General features: G+C 57.2%; 2 protein-coding genes across 2 annotated transcripts in view; one reads left to right on the forward strand and one right to left on the reverse strand.

The window, feature by feature from the left end:
• LOC146423295 (killer cell lectin-like receptor subfamily B member 1C) overlaps positions 1 to 8,209 on the reverse strand; it is a 33,776-nt gene extending 25,567 nt beyond the window's left edge. The window contains exons 1-5 of the mRNA XM_085044907.1: positions 7,994 to 8,209; positions 6,842 to 7,152; positions 6,421 to 6,525; positions 5,998 to 6,182; positions 5,805 to 5,905 (exon numbers count right to left, since the gene is read on the reverse strand). Of these exons, the coding sequence (XP_084901033.1) occupies positions 5,805 to 5,905; positions 5,998 to 6,182; positions 6,421 to 6,525; positions 6,842 to 7,073 (623 nt within the window). The 5' untranslated portion in view covers positions 7,074 to 7,152; positions 7,994 to 8,209. The remainder of the gene's footprint in view (positions 1 to 5,804; positions 5,906 to 5,997; positions 6,183 to 6,420; positions 6,526 to 6,841; positions 7,153 to 7,993) is intronic.
• A 481-nt stretch (positions 8,210 to 8,690) lies between these two features.
• Positions 8,691 to 14,445, forward strand: LOC146423297 (class I histocompatibility antigen, F10 alpha chain-like). Its single transcript, XM_085044901.1, has 8 exons — positions 8,691 to 8,828; positions 10,751 to 11,014; positions 12,635 to 12,910; positions 13,101 to 13,373; positions 13,466 to 13,564; positions 13,662 to 13,697; positions 13,837 to 13,869; positions 14,144 to 14,445. The coding sequence occupies exons 1-8, from the start codon at positions 8,753 to 8,755 to the stop codon at positions 14,155 to 14,157; spliced, it is 1,071 nt and encodes a 356-aa protein (XP_084901027.1). The 5' UTR covers positions 8,691 to 8,752; the 3' UTR covers positions 14,158 to 14,445.
• Positions 14,446 to 19,663: the final 5,218 nt, after the last annotated feature.

Genomic DNA, 19,663 nt, shown 5'->3' on the forward strand with positions numbered 1-19,663 from the left:
TCTTGAGTTCTTTCTGGCTTTTGCTGGCTGTTTTTTGCAGAGTAATATTGTTAGCCAGCTCTGTTTCTTTTTCGTCAGAGCTGCTTTTTTCCTCACTGGGCAAGGGCTGTGTTTCTGGGATTGCTGCCCACGTGGGCACTTGAGGTGACGGAGGGAGGCATGGATGCTGGAGGCATGACTTCTGTGACTTCCGTGTTCTGTATTATTTGACTGGAGCTTGCGATCGGAGAAATTTCTGCACTTATCTCTGGATTCTGTCCTGTAGCAGACTCCCTTTTGAGCAGAGCTCTCAGGTTAGATTTTTCATACCTTCTGTGTAATTCAGACAGTCGAGCTGGACTCTACTTTTTGCTTTTTCATCACTTGAAACTTTTCAAATAAAAAAGCTTTTGTTTCTTCCTTGGACTCTTTCAGCGGCAGAGGAGCAGAGGGGGTGTTATCTGTTGGAGGGCGGCCATCCACTGCAGCCACTGGCCCTGTCTGTGCAGCTCGAGCCAGGAATTGTCATTCTCACTGAGGTGGAAGAGGAACTTCTGGCAAGGAGAGAAGAGCAAACAATGGGAGCTGCACCTCTGGCCCAGGAGCTCCCCAGGCTCCCCTCAGCCACCGCAAATCCCCCCAGATCCCCTCACTCACCATTTCCTTGTCATTGAGCACAGCCAGGGAGGCCCCGAGCTCAGAGCACCGAGTCTGAGCCTGATCCCAGGAGTGGTGATCCCTCGAGAGGAGCTAGCAGATCCCGTTGTACCCAATCCAGCCCTTGGGTCAGGGCAGCAGCCGTGGAGTATCAGATGTCAGATGTCTCCACAGCTTCTCTCTGCAGAGCGAACAGAAGGTCTGAGGATTCTCCCCTCACGGAGCAGCCCGAGCTCCCATTGGCTAGTTTTCCCGCTCAAACCCCTCCAACCCCAGCGACTGGCCGACTCAGCCGTCACTCCTCGTTTTCCCGCGCGCTGATTGGTCAGGGCGGGGCTGAGGGACGATCCCGGCCGTGAGGGAGCAGTGAGCCCGCAGTGCGCCGAGGGGTTGGGCTGAGGCTGCTGCTCCTCCTTACCTGACACAGCAGCCAAGGACACCGCCAGAGCCACAGCCAGGAGCAGGAGCAGAGTCAGCATCAGCAGGGTGAGCACGGGATGGGATCTGATCCACTCAACAGCAGCTGGAAAGAGCCGCAGGCCGTGAGGATGGAGCTGTCCTGAGCAGGAAGGAACCCGCAGCCCATTCTCCCCTCACTGAGCTGGCAGAAGGAGAGATAAGGGACAGGGACACAGACAGGGGACAAACAGGGACACACCATGGGGACAGCCTGTGGCAGGAGAACTGCCCAGGGCCAGGGCTGTCAGTCCAGCAGAGCACAAGGCCTCTTGTAGAGCCCTGGACACAGCCACACCCTGCCAGCCCTGTGCTCCTGGGATGACACTGTCCAATGTTCCCTCCCTAGAGGCCACAGCACTGGCCCTACACTCACCCAGATATCTTCCAAGGCTCTTTCTGTGTGTGACTCCCATTGCTGATCCATCCTGGCACTTCTCTCCAATGCCATCCCTGGGCTGGGATTCACTCTGCCCCAACAGAGAAGCAGCTTCTCCCTGCCTGTGCCCAGCAGGATCTGACAGCTGAGGCAGCTCTGTCCCCCTGGTCGCTGATCCATCCTAGGCACCCAGGGCATCCTCGGGAATCTCAACAGCGGCTTTGTACATGATAAGAGGCCCCGGCTGGTGTTGGCTCTGGAAGGCGCTGCCAGTTCAGTCCTGCCCTGTCTCTGCTCCCCGGCAGCACCTGGGGACACAAACACAGTGTCAGAGAGCTCCGGGCCCAGCTCGGCCCTGCAGCCCCAACCCCTCTGGCTGTGCAGCTCCGGCCTGGGACAGGCAGGGACAGTTAGGGACAATTAGGGATAATTAGGGACAGGCAGGGACAGAGCCCAGGAGCTGCCGAGTGCGGGAACAAGGCAGCTGCGGATCGGGCTCAGCCTGCCGCGGGGGGAAGAACCAGCAGCCCTGAGGGGCTCAGCATTGTCCCCTGCATGCCCTGCGCTAAAGGTTGCAGCTCAGGGACAGCGAGCGAAGGCACCGCCCTTTCGGGGCGTGGTTGAGGACAAGAGGCGGAGCTTGGCAGGGAGAATACGGAGAGGGGGGCGGACATGGTGGACATGTACGGGTAGGCGGGAGGCCTGGCGGCCCGCCAAATGCCCCAAGCTATTCTCCTCCAGACCGCGTCCCTTGGCAGGGACACTCAAGTTCCTCCCGTCCCCTACCAGCCCCGGGCACGGACATCTCCCGTGTGCTGTGCTGTGCTGTGCTACCCACAGCAAGCGGGACGAGCCAGCGCTGCTCCGGCACCGCCTCCTGCCGAGGCAGCAGCGGCAAGGAGACCGCGGGCAGCCGCTCCCTCAGCGGCCTCAGGCCAGCGGCAACACGGCGCCACAGCCAGGGAGGGAAGGAGGGAGGGAGACGGGAGAACGAAGCCGCCACAGCCCCCCTGCCGCCCCCTCCATCCCCTCCATCTGCCCGCAGCGAGCCCCGAGCCCCGGCACAAGGCAGCGCGGCTCCCACCTGCGCTGGGACAGCCTCTCCGAGCTCCGCCGCCTCCCCGGGCTCCGCTGCTCTCACTGCTGCCGCTGCTCTCCGAGCTCCGCCGCCCCCCAACCTCTAATCGGCCGCTCCTCCAGCCTCTGCTGAGCCCCCGCCTCCGCTCCGCCCCTCCCCGGCCCCAACCCATCCCCACCCCGCGCAGTCGCAGCGGCGAACGGATCCGGATCGGGGCAAGGGGCGGAAATGGGTTTGATTTCTCTTCTCAGCTTTACAGTTCCAGGGTGACTCATGTTAAATGCTGCTAGCTGTTACTGCTCTGTGGAACTGGTATTTCACGTATGGAATCTGATTAAATGCTGCTAGGTGTTACTCCTCTCGAATTGCTAAATTCAGGCATAAATCAGGTTACATTCAGGCACAAATCAGGTTAAATGCTGTTAGGTGTTACTCCTCTTGAATTGTTAAATTCAGGTATAAACGAGGTTGAATTCAAATGTAAATCAGGTTAAATGCTGTTAGCTGTGACTCCTCTTGAATAGCCACATTCGGGCATAAATCAGGTTAAATTCTGCTATAAATCAGGTTAAATGCTGTTAGCTGTTACTGCTCTGGGGAATTGGTAATTCACATATGAATCTGAGTAAATGCTGCAAGATGTTACTTCTCTTCAATTGTTAAATCCAGGTATAAATCAGCTTAAATGCTCTGTGGAATTGTTAATTTCAGACCCAAAGAGGGAATAAAAGGGACTTGAGGAATTAAAATGGAGTATTTTTGGGAAAAAGAGTAGGATTTGAGGGGATGGAATGGGATTTTGAAGAATAAAACGGTTTGGGAGTGGAAGGTTTTTGCGAGACAAAAGTGGGTTTTTGAGGGGTGAAGTACAATTTTGGGAACAAAACCGAATTTTGGGAAATAAAACGGATTTTTAGGAGGTTGAAGTGGGGTTTCTCGGATATGTCGGCAATGTCCCCATAGCCCCCCAGACCCGTCCGCGGCCCCAAAAACCCTCAGTTCTCCACACAAAACCCCAAAAACCCTCAGTTCTCCACACAAAGCCCCAAAAAACCCTCAGTTCTCCACACAAAACCCCAAAAAACCCGCAGTTCTCCACACAAAACCCCAAAAGCCCGCAGTTCTCCACACAAAACCCCAAAAAACCCGCAGTTCTCCACACAAAAACCCAAAAAACCCGCAGTTCTCCACACAAAACCCCCAAAACTCACCGTGAATCCCCAAATCTCTCCCGCTCCCAAAGCTGCCGCCGCCGCCGCCGCCATCATCTTGTCAGCAACTCACCGAGGAGCGAGGGGCGCGAGGGGCGGTGACGTCACTGCCGCTCGCTCCCCTTCCCCGGCGGCGCCATGGTGAGAGCGAAACCATGGCAGGGCTGAGCGGATCCCAAGTGCGGAGCGGATTGTGCGGCTTTGTCTCTTCATCGCTTTATTTCTTTGCCATTAACTGCTTCTTCGTCCTCCCCGCTGTCCCTCGTGTCCCCTCGGCACCTGCAGCCCCGTCCCTTGCCCTGCTGCCCCTGCTCCGTTCCATCGCGGCCGGCAGAGAGGAGCTGCCGGAGCTCCCGGATCGGTTCGGTTCGGTTTCTCCTTCCCAGCCTGGGGAACAACGATTTGGGAGTTTTCTGCCCAAAGCCTGTCCGTTCCTGTGCTCAGCCCGAGGGGTTTGGGGAGATTTTGGCTTTTTGGGGAAACCAAAGCGATGCACGGAGCTCACCCAGCGCAGGGCAGCTCTGCAGGCGCTGAGCTGGATAGAGCCTGGCAGAGGAGCAAAGCGGCTCAGGGATGGCGAAACAGCGATTAATTAGCCATTAATTAGCCTGACAAATTGCTCCTAATTAGCGGGTAGCAGAAGTGAGGCCCCAGGGCGCTGAGTCAGCTCCACAGAACATTTTGGGTCTTTTTTCAGATACCTCTGGCTTTTCATCACTCAATTCTCCCCACTTCATTTATTCTATGGTATTTCATCAATTCCCACCTCTCAGAGATCAGAGAGATCTCCTGCTCTTTTATTTTCACCATCTTAGGGCAGCGAGGGTGGCTTTTGTCTGGCAGCATCTCCTGCCACAACTCCCTGTCCTTTCCCCCACAGGAACAAACCCCAAATCCCCATTTTCCTTTCCCCCACAGGAACAAACCCCAAATCCCCATTTCCTTCTCCTGCAGACAATTTCGTACCTCCCTGATGTCACTGAAACAGCAGGAAAAACAAAAACCCTCCAACAACATTTTTAATGTTAGAGAGTCAAGGCATTACTTTACTATCTGGCCAGGATGTAGTTCTGGTCAGGATGTACCACAGAAATCATCTCATCCACACACAGCCCAGCTGTGCAGAGAGAACCATTCCATGACACATGGATTTTTAAAATATTTAAATATTTTATACAGTACAAAGACATAGAAAAGCATTGGCTCAGTGTTCATTGCTCCAAAGCTGAGCAAACCCCCAGTATTCAGTTTCCCATTGGATCTGAATCTCCTCATCTCTGATGGTAATCAGATTTTTCATTCTTCAATTTCCCTGTCAGTGCTTTCCTGCCCAGATGTCTTCACCCCTACTGGAGGTGAATGTTTGTAGATATGTTGAGTTTATCAGACCTCACCTGGCAGAACAATGCCCTGGAAAGAAACCTAAAATTCCTATTTTTGGGGTAAAGACAAACTTTGACTAAAGTTATACAAAATATTTAAACTGCCACATTTTCCAGCAATCCTTTCAAGTGGCACTGAGGTGACCCTGAGATCAGCCACTGAGGTGTTTGTGACATCAGGCACTGAGGTGACCATATAAAGTGGCACTGAGGTGACCCAGAGATGAGGCACTGAGGTGCTCCTGAGAGTCAGCACAAGGCAGGTGCTGCAGCTGAGGAAGGACATCCTTGTGCTGGAGGAAGAGGCAAAGAACTGGAGCTGCCAAGTGTGCAGAAGGTGCTTTGCCCATGTCCTGTTACAGGTGACTTTGGGCTCTGCTGCACACGTAGTTCATGTCACTCGAGCAGATCTCACTCCTGAGGATGTTCTCAGCAAGAGATCTTTTCTCCATCCCATTACAGGTGAGTTTGGGGTCTGCTGCAGATATACTGCATGTCACTTGAGCAGGGCTGTCCCCCCAGATAATTCTCAGCCAGGTGCACACAGTCTGCATTGCCTTGGAGCTTGACCCTGCAGGAAAAAGCAGAGACATTGCTGGAACCTCAGGGAGACACCTTGTGCCCCTGTGCCCCCAGGCCCTGCCTGTGCCCCCAGAACTCACAAGGAGCTGAATCTGCTGCCATCCACCCACTGCAGCCGCTGGTCCTGTCTGTGCAGCCCGAGCCAGTAATCGTCGTTCTTGCTGAAATGGAACAGGAACTCCTGGCAAGGAGAGAGGAGCAGATAATGGGAGCTGCAGCCCTGGCCCAGGAGCTCCCCAGGCTCCCCTCAGCCACCCCAAACCCCTCACTCACCATTTCCCAGTCCTCGAGCACAGCCAGGGAGGCCACGAGCTCGGAGCACCGAGCCTTAGTCTGATCCCAGGAGAGGTGATCCCTCGAGAGGAAGTAGCAGATCCCGTTGTACCCAACCCAGCCATGGGGACAGGCCAGCAGCAGAGGAGTGTCAGATGTAACCGGAGCGTCAGTTTGTCTTCTCCCTGCAGAGCGAACAGAAGGGCTGAGGATTCTCCCCTCACGGAGCAGCTCGAACTCCCATTGGCTGATTTTCCCGCCCAAATTCCTTCAGCCCGCCGCGATTGGCTGATTCAGCCGTCACTCCTCGTTCTCCCGCGCGCTGATTGGTCAGAGCGGGGCTGAGGGACGATCCCGGCCGTGAGGGAGCAGTGAGCCCGCAGTGCCCCGAGGGGTTGGGCTGAGGCTGCTGCTCCTCCTTACCTGACACAGCAGCCAAGGACACCGCCAGAGCCACAGCCAGGAGCAGGAGCAGAGTCAGCATCAGCAGGGTGAGCACGGGATGGGATCTGATCCACTCAACAGGAGCTGGAAAGAGGCATAGGCTGTGAGCATGGAGCTGTCCTGAGCAGGCCCAGCCCTCACATCCCCCACCCAACGCCAGGGGAGCACAGGAAGGACCCTCAGCCCGTGTGCCACTCACTGAGCTGGCAGCATGAACAGGGACAAGGGACACAGGTGTGGGGACAGCCAGGGCAGGAGAAGTGCCCAGGGCCAGGGCTGTCAGTCCAGCAGAGCACCAGGCCTCTTGCAGAGCCCTGGACACAGCCACACCCTGCCAGCCCTGTGCTCACACTGCCCATTGTCCCCTCCCTAGAGGCCACAGCGCTGGCCCTGCACTCACCCAGATATCTTCTGAGGCTCTTTCTGTGTGTGACTCCCATTGCTGATCCATCCTGGCACTTCTCTCCAATGCCATTCCTGAGCTGCGATTCACTCTGCCCCAACAGAGAAGCAGCTTCTCCCTGCCTGTGCCCAGCAGGATCTGGCAGCTGAGGCAGCTCTGTCCCCCTGGTTGCTGATCCATCCTGGGCACCCAGGGCATCCTCGGGAATCTCAACAGCGGCTCTGTACATGATAAGAGCTCCCAGCTAGTGCTGGCTCTGGAAGGCACTGCCGGCTCAGTCCTGCCCTGTCTCTGCTCCCCGGCAGCACCTGGGGACACAAACACAGTGTCAGAGAGCTCCGGGCCCAGCTCGGCCCTGCAGCCCCAACCCCTCTGGCTGTGCAGCTCCGGGCTGGGACAGGCAGGGACAGTTAGGGACAGGCAGGGACAGTTAGGGACAGCACCCGGGAGCTGCCGAGTGTGGGAACAGGGCAGCTGCGGATCGGGCTCAGCCTGCTGGGGGGACAAGAAAAGAACCAGCAGCCCTGAGGGGCTCAGCATTGTTCCCTGCATGCCCTGCCCTGAGGGTTGGAGCTCAGGGACAGTGAGCGGAGGCAGCGCCCGGTCGGTACATGTTTGAGACAAGAGGCAGAGCCTGGCAGGGAATGTACAACCGAGACGATGGGACGGGATCTGTGTAATGCCCCAAGCTGCTCTTTCTCCTCCAGAGTGCTTGGCTTGCCAGAGACACTCAAGTTCATCCCATCCCATGCCAGCCCGGGGCACGGACATGTCCCGCTGCACCAGGGGTGCCCAGACCAGTGCCGCACTGCCGGGAACAGTCCCGGGAATGGGACTGTGATGTGCTGTTCTGCTCTGCGCTCTTCTGTTCTGTGCTGTGTTGTTCTGTTCTGTGCTACCCACAGCAAGCGGGACGAGCCAGCGCTGCTCCAGCACCGCCTCCTGCCGAGGCAGCAGCGGCAAGGAGACCGCGGGCAGCCGCTCCCTCAGCGGCCTCAGGCCAGCGGCAACACGGCGCCACAGCCACGGAGGGAGGGAGGGAGAGAGACGGGAGAAGGAAGCCGCCACAGCCCTCCTGCCGCCCCCTGCATCCCCTCCATCCGCCCGCAGCGAGCCCCGAGCCCCGGAACAAGCCAGCGCGGCTCCCACCTGCGCTGGGACAGCCTCTCCGAGCTCCGCCGCCGCCTCCCCGGGCTCCGCCCGCTGCCGCCGCTCCCGGGCCGCACACACGCTCCCACCATGGCGCCGCTGCTGCCCCACTAAAGCCCTGCCTGCCTGCCTGCCTGTCTGGGGGCGACACCGGCGCCGGCCTTGTCCCCGCTCGCTGGCACCGAGCAGCAATCGCGCTGGGACAATTCCGAGTGACAGCACAGCCAGCCAAGGGCAGCGAGGCGCGGGCTCTGCACACGCATGGAGTCATCTCCCTTTCCCGGAACTCGGGCATTTCTCGGAACCTTCGGCTGAGCAGCAGCTCTGGCGCTGTGCCGGCCCGGGCAGGAGGACAAAGAATCGCTGCTGCCCTGAGCCGCCGGGAGCTCGGTGCGACCTGGAGCTGAAGGTGCTGTGAGCTGTGGCTGAGGCCGGGATGGAGCAGGGACTCCCCTGCAGCCCCGGCAGGAGCCCAGGCCGGAACAGCGAGGATCCAGTGGGATCCACATGAATTCTCTGATTTCCCCTTTCTCTCCCCGCCCTGCCCTCTCTCGGTCTCAACCTGCGAGTTCCGGATCTGCCCGGCGACCGGTGACGTCACTATCAGGCCGGGCTGCCATTGGCGAGCAGGAAATAGCTGCGCCAATCGCGGGGCAGGAGGCTGTGCTGGGGGCGGGGCCAGGGCAGTGGGCGGGGCCATGGCAACGGGCGGGCCCAGGGCAGTGGGCGGGGCCAGGCGGGTCGCAGCGGAGCAGCGCGATGGCTCCAGCGCTGGGGCTGGGGGTGCTCTTGGGGCTCCTGGGGCTCCTGGGGGCCCCGGGGGGAGCGACGAGAGGTGAGTGAGACCCCCGGGACCCCCTGAACCGCAATTCCTGAGCACCGGGACCCCCTGAACTTCCATTTCCGGCTGCTGGGAACTCCCTAAACTTGCTTTCCCGGGCACGGGAACTCCCTGAACCCCCATTTTTCGTACGGTAAGCTCCCTCCGTTCCCTTCCCCAGCACCGCGACCCCCCTGAACCCCCTCATCTCGCACCGGGACCCTCCATTCCTGGGCACAGGGACCCCCCTGAACGTTCATTTCCGGCCACCGGGACCTCCCTGTACCTCCTTATCCGGCCCTGGGACCCCCTGCACCCCATTCGGGGCCATCCCGCCTTTCCCAGACCCCAGCTCTTCCCTTTTCCTTGATCTTTAGATCCCCCAGATCCCCCAAATTTCCTGTCCCCCCAGTTCTCCATTCCCGGCGCTTCCTGAAAAGGGGTCCCAGGATGCCCTGGAGGGTCCCAGGGTGTCCCAAGTGGCAGTCACAGGGTCCCAGGGGTGTCGCAGAAGGGATCCAGTGGGATCCAGATGAATTCCCTGGAATTCCCCTTCCCCTCCCCCCGCGCTCTCTCGGTCACTTTCGCGTCTCCCAAGCGGCGACACCGAGATCTGCCCGGCGAGTGCCCCGGCACCGGGACCCCCTGAGCCTCCATTCCCGGCCACCGGGACCCCCCTAAACCTCCATTCCCGAGCACGGGAACCCCTGAACCCCGATGTTTTGCCCTGTGACCCTCCTCCATCCCTTCCCCAGCACCGGGACCCCCCGAATCCCCTTATCCTGCACTGAGACCCCCCTGACCCGCCATTCCTGGGCATAGGGACCCCCCTGAACTGCCATTTCCTGGCATTGGAATCCACTGAACCCCAATTCCTGAGGTCGGGGATCCCTTGAATGTTCATTTCTGGCCACCGGCACCCCCTGCACCCCCTTATCCAGCACCAAACCCCCCTGCGCCCCCTTATCCAGCACCAAACCCCCCTGCACCCCCTTCCCGGGCATCCCGCATTTCCCAGACCCCAGCCCCGCCCTTTTCCTCGGCTTTTCGCCCCCCCAGGCCTCCCGAATTTCCGTGTCCCCCCAGTTCTCCACTCCCGGCCCTTCCCGAAAGGTGCTCCAGGGGGTCCCAGGTGGCTCCCGGGGGTCTCAGAGGAGCCTCACGGGGGTCGCAGTGGGGATCCAGTGGGATCCAGGTGAATTCCCCTGGAATTCCCCTTTTCCCCTGTCCCCTCCCCCCGCACTCCCTCGGTCACTTTCTCTTTCCTGTCTCCCAAACTGCACCCCAGGATCCTCTCACCTTTCCCAGCCCCATCCCTCCTCTCCCAGTCCCTTCCTTGAACTCTGGACTCTTCCCGGCTCTCCCAGTTCCACTCCCTGACCCTTGGCTGCCTCCAGACCTCGCCAGGCTCTGCGTCCCCCCAGTTCTGCACCCCCTGTGCTTCCTGCAGGGGTCTGGGGGGTCCCTGGGGGGTCAGATGGGGTTCCAGGGGGTTCCAGGGGAATTCCCAGGAAGTTTCCCCCTGAAGTTCCATTCCGAGGCTCTGGGACTCCCCTGCACTCCCTTATCCTGCACCAATCCCCCCCTGCACCCCATTTCCCGACCATCCTGCTTTCCCCAGTCCCTGTTTTCCCTTGACCCTGAGAGCCCCTGGACCCCCATTCCTGCTTTTCCCAGCCCCCAGCCCCCCTTTCCTGTGCATCAAGAATCTCCAGGACCCCTATTCCCAGCTCTCCCTATCTTGTGACCCCTCTTTCCTGGGCTCTAGGGACCCCTGGACCCCCTTTTTTTGGCACAGGGACTCTCTCGACTCCCCCATCCCTCCCTGCACCCCAAGCTCTTGGTCATGAAATCCCCAAACCCCTTCCCAGCTCTCCCATTTCCCCTTTCATTGAGCCATGACCCCTCAGACCCCCCAAATCTCTGTGTCCCCCCAGTTCTGCACTCCCTGCGTTACCTGGACGTGGCAGTGTCAGAGCCCAGCCCGGGGGTTCCACAGTTCATGATAATGGGGTACGTGGATGGAATTCCCTTTGTGCGCTACGACAGCGAGAGAGGCCGAGTGGAGCCACTGACACAGTGGATGAAGGACAGAGCTGAGCCGGGATATTGGGATGAGCAGACCCAGATTGCTGAGCAGAACCAGCATGTGGCTGCCATTGACCTGGAGACACTGCGGGAGAGATACAACCAGAGCAGGGGTGAGTGGGGGAGCTGGGGCTGGGATGGGATCTGTGGGGCTGGGATGGGATCTGTGGGGCTGGGATGGGATCTGTGGGGCTGGGATGGGAACTGTGGGGCTGGGATGGGGTCTGTGGGGCTGGGATGGGAGCTGTGGGGTTGGGGTGGGATCTGTGGGGCTGGGCTGGGATGGGATCTGTGGGGCTGGGATGGGATCTGTCAGGCTGAGACAGGATCTATGGGGCTGGAATGGGGACTGTGGGGCTGTAATGGGATGGGATCTGTGGGGCTGAGATGGATCTGTGGGGCTGGGATGGATCTGTGGGATCTGTGGGGCTGAGTTGGGAACTTTGGGGCTGGGATGGGAATCTGTGGGGCTGGGATGGGATCTGTGGGGCTGGAATGGCATCTGGGGGGCTGGGATGGGATCTATGGGGCTGGGATGGGATCTGTGGGGCTGGAATGGGATGGGATCTATGGGGCTGGAATGGGATGGGATGGGATCTGTGGTGTGGGGTGGGATCTGTGGGGCTGGAATGGGATGGGATGGAATGGGATCTGTGGGGCTGAGATGGGATCTGTGGGGCTGAGATGGGATCTGTGGTGTTGGGATGGGATCTGTGGGGCTGGAATGGGATGGGATGGGACCTATGGTGTGGGGTGGGATCTGTGGGGCTGGGATGGGATCTGTGGGGCTGAGATGGATATGTGGGGCTGGGATGGATCTGTGGGATCTGTGGGGGTGAGTTGGGAACTATGGGGCTGGGATGGGATCTGTGGGGCTGGGATGGATTTGTGGGGCTGGGATGGGATCTGTGGGGTGGGATGGGATCTGTAGGGCTGAGATGAGATCTGTGGGGCTGGGATGGGATCTGTGGGGTGGGATGGGATCTACGGGGCTGGAATGGGAACTGTGGGGCTGAGATGGAATGGGATTTATGGAGTTGGGATGGGATCTGCGGGGCTAGGATGGGATGGAATAGGATCTGTGGGGCTGGAATGGCATATGCAGGGCTGAGATGGAATGGGATCTATGGGGCTGGGATGGGAACTGTGGGGCTGGGATGGGATCTGTGGGGTGGGATGGGATCTATGGGGCTGAGATGGATGTGTCGGTCTGAGATGGGAACTGTGGGGCTGGGATGGGAACTGTGGGGCTGGGAGGGAATGGGATGGGATCTGTGGGGCTGAGATGGGAATTGTGGGGCTGGGATGGATCTGTGGGGCTGGGGTGGGAACTGTGGGGGTGGGATGGGAGTTGTGGGACAGGATGGGATCTGTGGGGGTGGGATGAGATCTGTGGGACAGGATGGGACCTGTGGGGTGGGATGGGATCTATGGGGCTGGAATGGGAACTGTGGGGCTGAGATGGAATGGGATGTATGGGGTTGGGATGGGATCTGTGGGGCTGAGATGGGATGTGCGGGGCTGGGATGGGACAGGATGGGATCTGTGGGGCTGGGATGGGATCTGTGGGGCTGAGATGGGATCTGTGGGGCTGAGATGGGATCTGTGGGGCTGGGATGGGATCTGTGGGGCTCTGATGTGCCTCCATGGGGCTCCAAAGGGCTGGGATGAGGCTCTGTGAGGCTGGGACACAATTCCATGGGTCTCTGTGGGTACAATCCTCCCCCCCCCAGATCCCCGAACATGGCTGAGGGTTTATGGCTGTGACCTCATGTCTGACGGGAGTGTCCGTGGATCTGATCGGTTTGGCTATGATGGGTGGGATTACATCTCCTTCGACTTGGGATCCAAGGGATTCGTGGCAGCTGACAATGCTGCTGAGGTCACCAGGAGGCGCTGGGAAGGTGAACTGAACGCGGTTGAGCAGTGGACGAATTACCTGGGGCACGTCTGTGTGGAATGGCTTCGGAAATACGTTGGATATGGGCAGAAGGAGCTGGAGCGCAAAGGTGGGGCAGAATTCCTGTGGGGATTTGGGATTTGGGAATGGAGGAGTTGGGAGCACAGTAATTCTAGTGGGAATTCCATGGGCAGATCTCACCTCTATCCTGTTTCAGTGGGAATTCCATGGGCAGATCTCACCCCCATCCCGTTCCCATTGGAATTCCATGGATCCATCTCACCGTTATCCCGTTGCAGAACGCCCTGATGTCCATGTGTTTGGAAAAGAGGAATACGGGAAGCTGATCTTGTCCTGCCATGCATATGGATTCTACCCCAGAGACATCACAGTCAACTGGATGAAGGGGGATGAAATCTGGGATCAGGAGACGGAGTGGGGTGGGATCGTTCCCAACAGCGACGGCACCTTCCACACCTGGGCCAGGATCGAGGCGCGGCCGGAGGAGCGGGAGCAGTACCGGTGCCGGGTGGAGCATCCCGGAACGCTGGAGCCTGGGATCTTCAGCTGGGGTGAGGCTGGGAATTGGGAATGTGGGAATAGGGAATTGGGAATTCCCAAATGGGGATTCCCCTCCTCCTCCTCACTGTTCTGCATTTCCCAGAGCCAAAATCGGGGAATCTCGCCCTGGTGATTGCTCTGTGCATCATCGCTGCTGTCCTTGTCGTTGGCATCGGATTTGGCATCTGGAAGTTCCAATCCGGTAACCCACGGGATGGGGGTCGGGAAGGGCACGGATCCACCCGGCAGTGTTCCGGAAATCCCACACCATGGGTGCTGATCCCACTGTTTTTCCACAGGGAGGAGGCAGAACTCTGGGTACAGCCCACCAGCCGGTGAGTTCCAGTGGTGGATCCAGCTCTGGATCCCCTCTGTGCAGATCCCAGGGTGGATCCTGGATTAATCCCGGGATTAACAGGGTTAATCCCAGAGTGTGATCCGTGCTGGAATCTCATGGATCTTCTCTTTCTGCAGGAACAGAAATGGGAACCAACGGCTCTACTGCAGGTATGGAGCAGGATCAGAGTGGGATTCCTGAGGGGGACTGGGGCAGGATGGGTGGAGTGGGATCAGGGGGGGAGTCTGGAGCAGGATTTGATGTGATGGATGGATTGGGATTGGGGTGGGATGGATGGATTAGGATCAGGTGGGATGGATGGAGTTGGATCAGGTGTGATTCCAGAGCAGTTCTTGCTCTCCATGGGCTCCACAGTCAGGTCTATCCTGTGGGATGGGGACAGGGACAGGGACAGGGTGACACTGTGACCCTCTCTCATCCTAGTACAAATCACCTGAGCCATCCATGGAGCCGGATCCAGCCCCTTCCCTCTTCAGATTCAGCAGATTCAGCAAAGCTCATCCTGCTGCTCCTACCCATCCTGCAGCTCTTCCCTGGATCAACTTCTTGTTTTCTGTGTTTGAAAGCCAAGAATTACAATTATTCCAAATGCTTTAATTCTGGTGTGAAATTATCCTGCTTTGGACAATCAGTCCTGCTTGGGGCAATAAATACTGCTTGGTGCAGTAAATCCTGTTTGGGGCAATAAATCCTGTTTGGGGCAATAAATCCTAGTTCTCTCCTCTGGTGTTCAGCAGTTCCTCTGTGGGTGCCAGGAATGGGAATGGGGACACTGGGGACCGGGATGGGGACGTTGGGAGCAGGTTGGGGACTCCAGGAATGGGAATGGAGACACCAGGATCAAGCTGGGGACACCAGAATCAAGATGGGGACACTGGGAGCAGGTTTGGGACACCAGGATCGAGCTGGGGACGCCAGGAGCAGGCTGGGGACACCAGGAGCAGGTGAACACTTGCCTCCCACGCCCAGCTCCATCCCCAGGATTCATTTCCTGCTCTGTGTCCCATGTCTGAGGTGTCCCCAGGAGGGGTATGGCCACACTGGGCTCCTGGAGGGCAGTGGGATGGGGGGAGGGGCCAGGCCAGGCCTCATTGTCCCCAGTGGTCTTTGAGTGTCCCAAAGTCCAGGTTTGGGATCTCAGAGAGGTTCCCCGACCATGACCATGACATGAGCACAAGATGGGCATGAGGTGAGAGTGACCATGAGATGACCAAAACATAACTGTGAGGTGACCATGGGATGACCATGACTGTGGCCATAACACAGCCACAACCCTGACCATGAGATGATTGGGATCAAGAGATGACCATGGGTTGGCCTTGAGGTGACCATAACGTGATCGTGACCATGAGATGGCCATTGCAATGAGATGACTATGAGCATGAGATGATGCTGATCAGGAAATGACCATGACCATGACCATGAGATGTCCATGACGATGGCTGAGCTATGATGGTGAAATGAACAAGATATGATTGTGGCCATGAGTTGACCATGAGATGCCCATGGCCATGAGAGGACTGTGACCATCAGGTGACCATGACACAGCCATGAGGTGATCAGAATCATGAGATGACCATGATCATGAGAATGACCTGATTGTGATAACGAGATGACCATGAACATGAGAGGATGGTGTTGGAGGTTGGGGGCATTGGAATTTTTTCTCCATCCCTGTTACTAAGCAACAGATAGCTGGGTGATTAGAGACATCAACTCTTTTGTAAGACACAAAAGGGTGTGCTGGGTGGGGCAGGGGAAGGAGGCAGCTGGCTGCTGGAACTGGCACTTGTTCATGGGACACCGGGAGGAAAGGGACTGCTCTTTGCTTCTGGCTGCAGCCGCAGGAAATGCAACTGTGCTCTGTCTTCTCCCCCTGGCTGGGTGAGCTTTGATTCAACCTCTTTCCCACTGGGAGTGCACGTTTTCCTGGCTGCGTTTCTCGCAGCAGCTGCCGGGGAGTCCGGCTGTCCCTGCCGCCCACACCGCTCTGCTGCACGAGACCGCGGTGTCTGCCGTGACTGCAGAGTCCCTGTCACCTCACTGGCTAGCCTGGGAGAGCCAGCCCCTGCCCCTGCCGCCCCGCTTTGCTGCTCCGAGCTGCCTGCCTGCTCTTCAGCCTTTTCCGCCATTACCAGCTGCCTGGGGCTGACCTGACCCTGCGCCACAGCGCCACCTGCAGCCGCTCGGCAGTCATCGCACCTGCCCTGCCCGGCCGGGAGCTCAACAGCGCCCCTGCTGCTTGCAACCGTGATTACACCACACGGGAAAGTGCTCAGCAGCTCAAAAAGTCATCTGCTATTGGTTTCTGGTTCTATTTGTGGTTATTATTGTTATTGCTTGTTTATAGATACTAGTAAAGAACTGTTATTCCTTTTCCCATACCTTTGCCTGAAAGCCCTTGATTTCAAAATTAAAATAATTTGGAGGGAGGGGAAATCACATTCTCTGTCCTAAGGGAGAGTTCAACCTCTCTTAGCAGACACTTGTCTTTCAAACCAAGACAGATGGTCATCAGGAAATGACCATGACTGTGAGTTGACCATGAGATGACCGTGAACATGACCATTTCATGACCATGATACAGTCATGAGGTGATCAAGATTGTGAGATGACCATGAGATGACCATGAGATGACCATGAGATGACCATGGCTGTGAGAGAATCATAACCATGACGTGACTGTGAGATGACCACAACCATGACCATGGCCATTGTTGCAGTGGCCCTTAGGCAGATAAGCTTGGGTGACCAGCCGCATGGGTCAGTGACAGTGGATGAGGAATCCTGGGTGTGAGATCAAAGTCATCACTAATATGGTTAGGGCGACAGGCTTGTCACCACCCAGAGGACCCTGTGGCTAGAAGCATCAACATGCACCAAGCAGCAAGTCTATTGGCCCCATGCACTTCCCCACCTTTGTCCGATTCATGGTTTCTGTTCTAGAATGTTCCCCCCAGCATGGCACCCCATTGGTTTACAAGTTTTGTACCCTCCCTCACTCCCTCACAAGGGGTACAGTTATTGGTCTGTACCCCTGTCCTTCTCCCCTAGGACCTTCCCTGGTTGGCCCTTTGGGGCTGGCCACTCCCCTTTTCCCTTCCCTGTTGGGGAAGATGAAATAGGAAGGCCTTATAGATATGATTACCTTGCAAAAGATGCTGAGAACATAGAAAGTATAAATGAAATTGAGATGAAGACAAGGTTTGAGTTGAAGAGTAACTAGGTGTCTTGGTTTGAAAGACAAGTGTCTGCCAAGAGAGGTTGAACTCTCCCTTAGGACAGAGAATGTGATTTTCTCCTCCCTCCGAATTATTTAATTTTGAAAATCAAGGGCTTTTTTCCTGGGAAAAAAGGACTATCAGTTCTTTACTAGTACCTATAAACAAGCAATAACAATAATAGCAACCACAAATAGAACCAGAAACCAATAGCAAATTGTTGCGGTTTAGAGGATGTTGCAGCAGACTTTACCTTAGAGCTTCTCTACCCAGCCCGGTTCAGCGCCTCAGTGCTCCAAACGCTCTGTCCCAGGGCTGGACACTGCGCTCTCACCGGCCGGGGAGCTATAAGGCTAGCTCTGGTTCGTCTGCTTCCACAACCAGCGATGATAAAGGAGGCGAGGAGGGTCTATGCGTTGTGTCCATGGAAGATGTTTATTCGCATGGTGCAGCAGAGGCCAACGACCTCCCCGAGGCAGAGATGCCTCGAGGGCGAAGGCCTCACATGCACAGCCACATGTGGAGCATAGACACACGTGGAGCGTAGACAGCAAGATGGCGGAGGGTAAGGGGTTTTATAGGGAAACAGAGAGGGGCAGGGACAGCACACAGGCCCAGTGACCTCTGGGCACAGGGGAGGTACAGGGGCAGCGTTAGGAGCACAGGAACCAATAGGGGAAACCCAAGGGAGTGGCCAGGGCCACGTGGGGTTAGGGTACAGGAACCAATAGGGAAAACTGGGGGCGTGGCTAGGACTATGTGGAGTAGGGAAGGCAGGACAATAGGTGACAAGTACAGTCGTTAAGAAAGGGGTGCGGGGAACTTGCAGCTATTATCACAATATTTCCCCATTTTTTACTAAATTAAAGAGGGAAAGGCTTTTCCTAAAAACTTTCATAGCAAATTTTTAAACAACAGGAAAATGGTAAAACAACATAATGTAAAGCAATAACAAAATTAGTTTTGCTGTGAGTATGGGGAAAACGATGATGCAGCTGGCTGATTTTGATGTTGGAATTAAGCACAGGCTGAATTTTCGGACTGCAGTCATGTTTGTAGTCTGTTTTTCTTTTGCTGGGGCTGCTAAGATGAAGGCAGGGTTTGCAGCAGCAACGGGGCTGTCACCGAAGTCTTTCTCAGCTTAGGAGAGGGAGAAAACTTTGGACGCAGCGCAGCTCCACTGGGTGACACACAGCTCTTCTCTGCTGTGGCTCTGCCGGGTCTGGAACAGTTCCACTAGGCCCCAGCACGGCTGGACGGCAGCACAGCTTCAGGGACTGCTCTGGCGCAGCTCCACCGGGCTCCGGGGGCAGTGTCTGCCGCGGGGAGCTAGGGGTGCGGCTCCACCGGCTCCTCCGAGCCTGCCGCGGGCAACTGGAGGTGCAGCTCCGCTTCCAGCCAGGCCATAGCTGCTTCTGGCTGAGAGGGAACACCTGGGAGGATGGGAGGAGGGGCCCGCACCGAAGAGAAACACTCAGATGGGGAAGGATCTGTAACCGAAGGGAGCGCCCACCGACGCGGGGGGAGAGGCTACAATGGAACACGAGGGACACAGGGGGCGGGGCTTCGGCAAGCCCGGGAAAATTTCAAGGGGAAGAAGACAACATGGCGTGCCTGACCATGCGGCCGGCGCCATATTGGAAAACACGTGGAGTCACCTCGGCTGAGGTTTGGGGCACAGGAAAGGAGGTTAGCAGGGATCTCGAGTTAGAGTGATCAGTTCTAACCCGGGAAAGGGACAGGAGAGGCTGAAAAACGTACGATCAGCTCTCTCCTGAGGGACAGAGGGAGAGCACGAGCTGGTGGAGGAGGGGGTGCCACCAACACATGGCCGGCACCATGTTGGGGGATACATGCAGGGGAAGGTGCTTATTAGGGAGAGAACAAGGGTTTTTCACTGCCAGCTAACTAAATAAAACAAAACACAGATTAGTTTACTTTATCTCTCGCGCGCAAAAACTTCCCACACAACAGCTGATTCCCCATTCCTTATAAAATATGTCTAATTTTATAAGAAAAATTTCTCCCAAAATGGGGGCACAAAACTTAGGTCTCTCCTTGTTAGAAGTGGGTTTTTTCTTGTCGAGATTTCGCATGGAGCGCGACTCCCTTCACCTCGACAAGAAGCCACCTCTAACCCTCCACCCACCCCGAGGCAAAAAGAACAAACTAAAAAGAAAAAAGGGACCCCCGTACCAAGCCGACCAGGCCTTCACCGGCTCCCCTTCCAAGGGGCTTTCCAGAGGGCTTACCAAGCACAGAGAATCAAAATAAAAAGCACTCGGGATGGTCCACCGCCGTTCGGCCGACTTCCTTGAAAAGCGCGACTTTCTTCCAGAGGCTACCGGCCGCCCCTTCGGTCTTCTCGCTGAATGCAAGCTTCTCGTCGGGGAAATGGCTTCCCAAATGCGACTACTCCCCTGCCGCAGTTGCGGCTTCAGGGGGATGCTTTCCAGGGTGGCTTCTGCCCCACGTTGGGCGCCATTTGTTGCGGTTTAAAGGATGTTGCAGCAGACTTTACCCTAGAGCTTCTCTACCCAGCCCAGTTCAGCGGCTCAGAGCTCCAAACCCTCTGTCCCAGGGCAGACACTGCGCTCTCACCGGCCGGGGAGCCATAAGGCTAGCTCTGGTTCGTCTGCTTCCACAACTGGTGGTGATAAAGGAGGCGAGGAGGGTCTATGCGTTGTGTCCATGGAAGATGTTTATTCGCATGGTGCAGCAG

Source organism: Lichenostomus cassidix, unplaced genomic scaffold, assembly GCF_008360975.1.
Source record: "Lichenostomus cassidix isolate B80296 unplaced genomic scaffold, HeHo_3.0 HiC_scaffold_853, whole genome shotgun sequence".
Classification (NCBI taxonomy): domain Eukaryota; kingdom Metazoa; phylum Chordata; class Aves; order Passeriformes; family Meliphagidae; genus Lichenostomus; species Lichenostomus cassidix.

Coding starts and splice junctions, on each gene's coding strand:
- LOC146423297 (XM_085044901.1), top strand. CDS start 8,753: ATGGCTCCAGCGCTGGGGCTGGGGGTGCTCTTGGGGCTCCTGGGGCTC. Junction 11,015..12,634: donor GAGATACAACCAGAGCAGGG/GTGAGTGGGGGA, acceptor TCCCCCCCCCAG/ATCCCCGAACATGGCTGAGG. Junction 12,911..13,100: donor GAAGGAGCTGGAGCGCAAAG/GTGGGGCAGAAT, acceptor ATCCCGTTGCAG/AACGCCCTGATGTCCATGTG.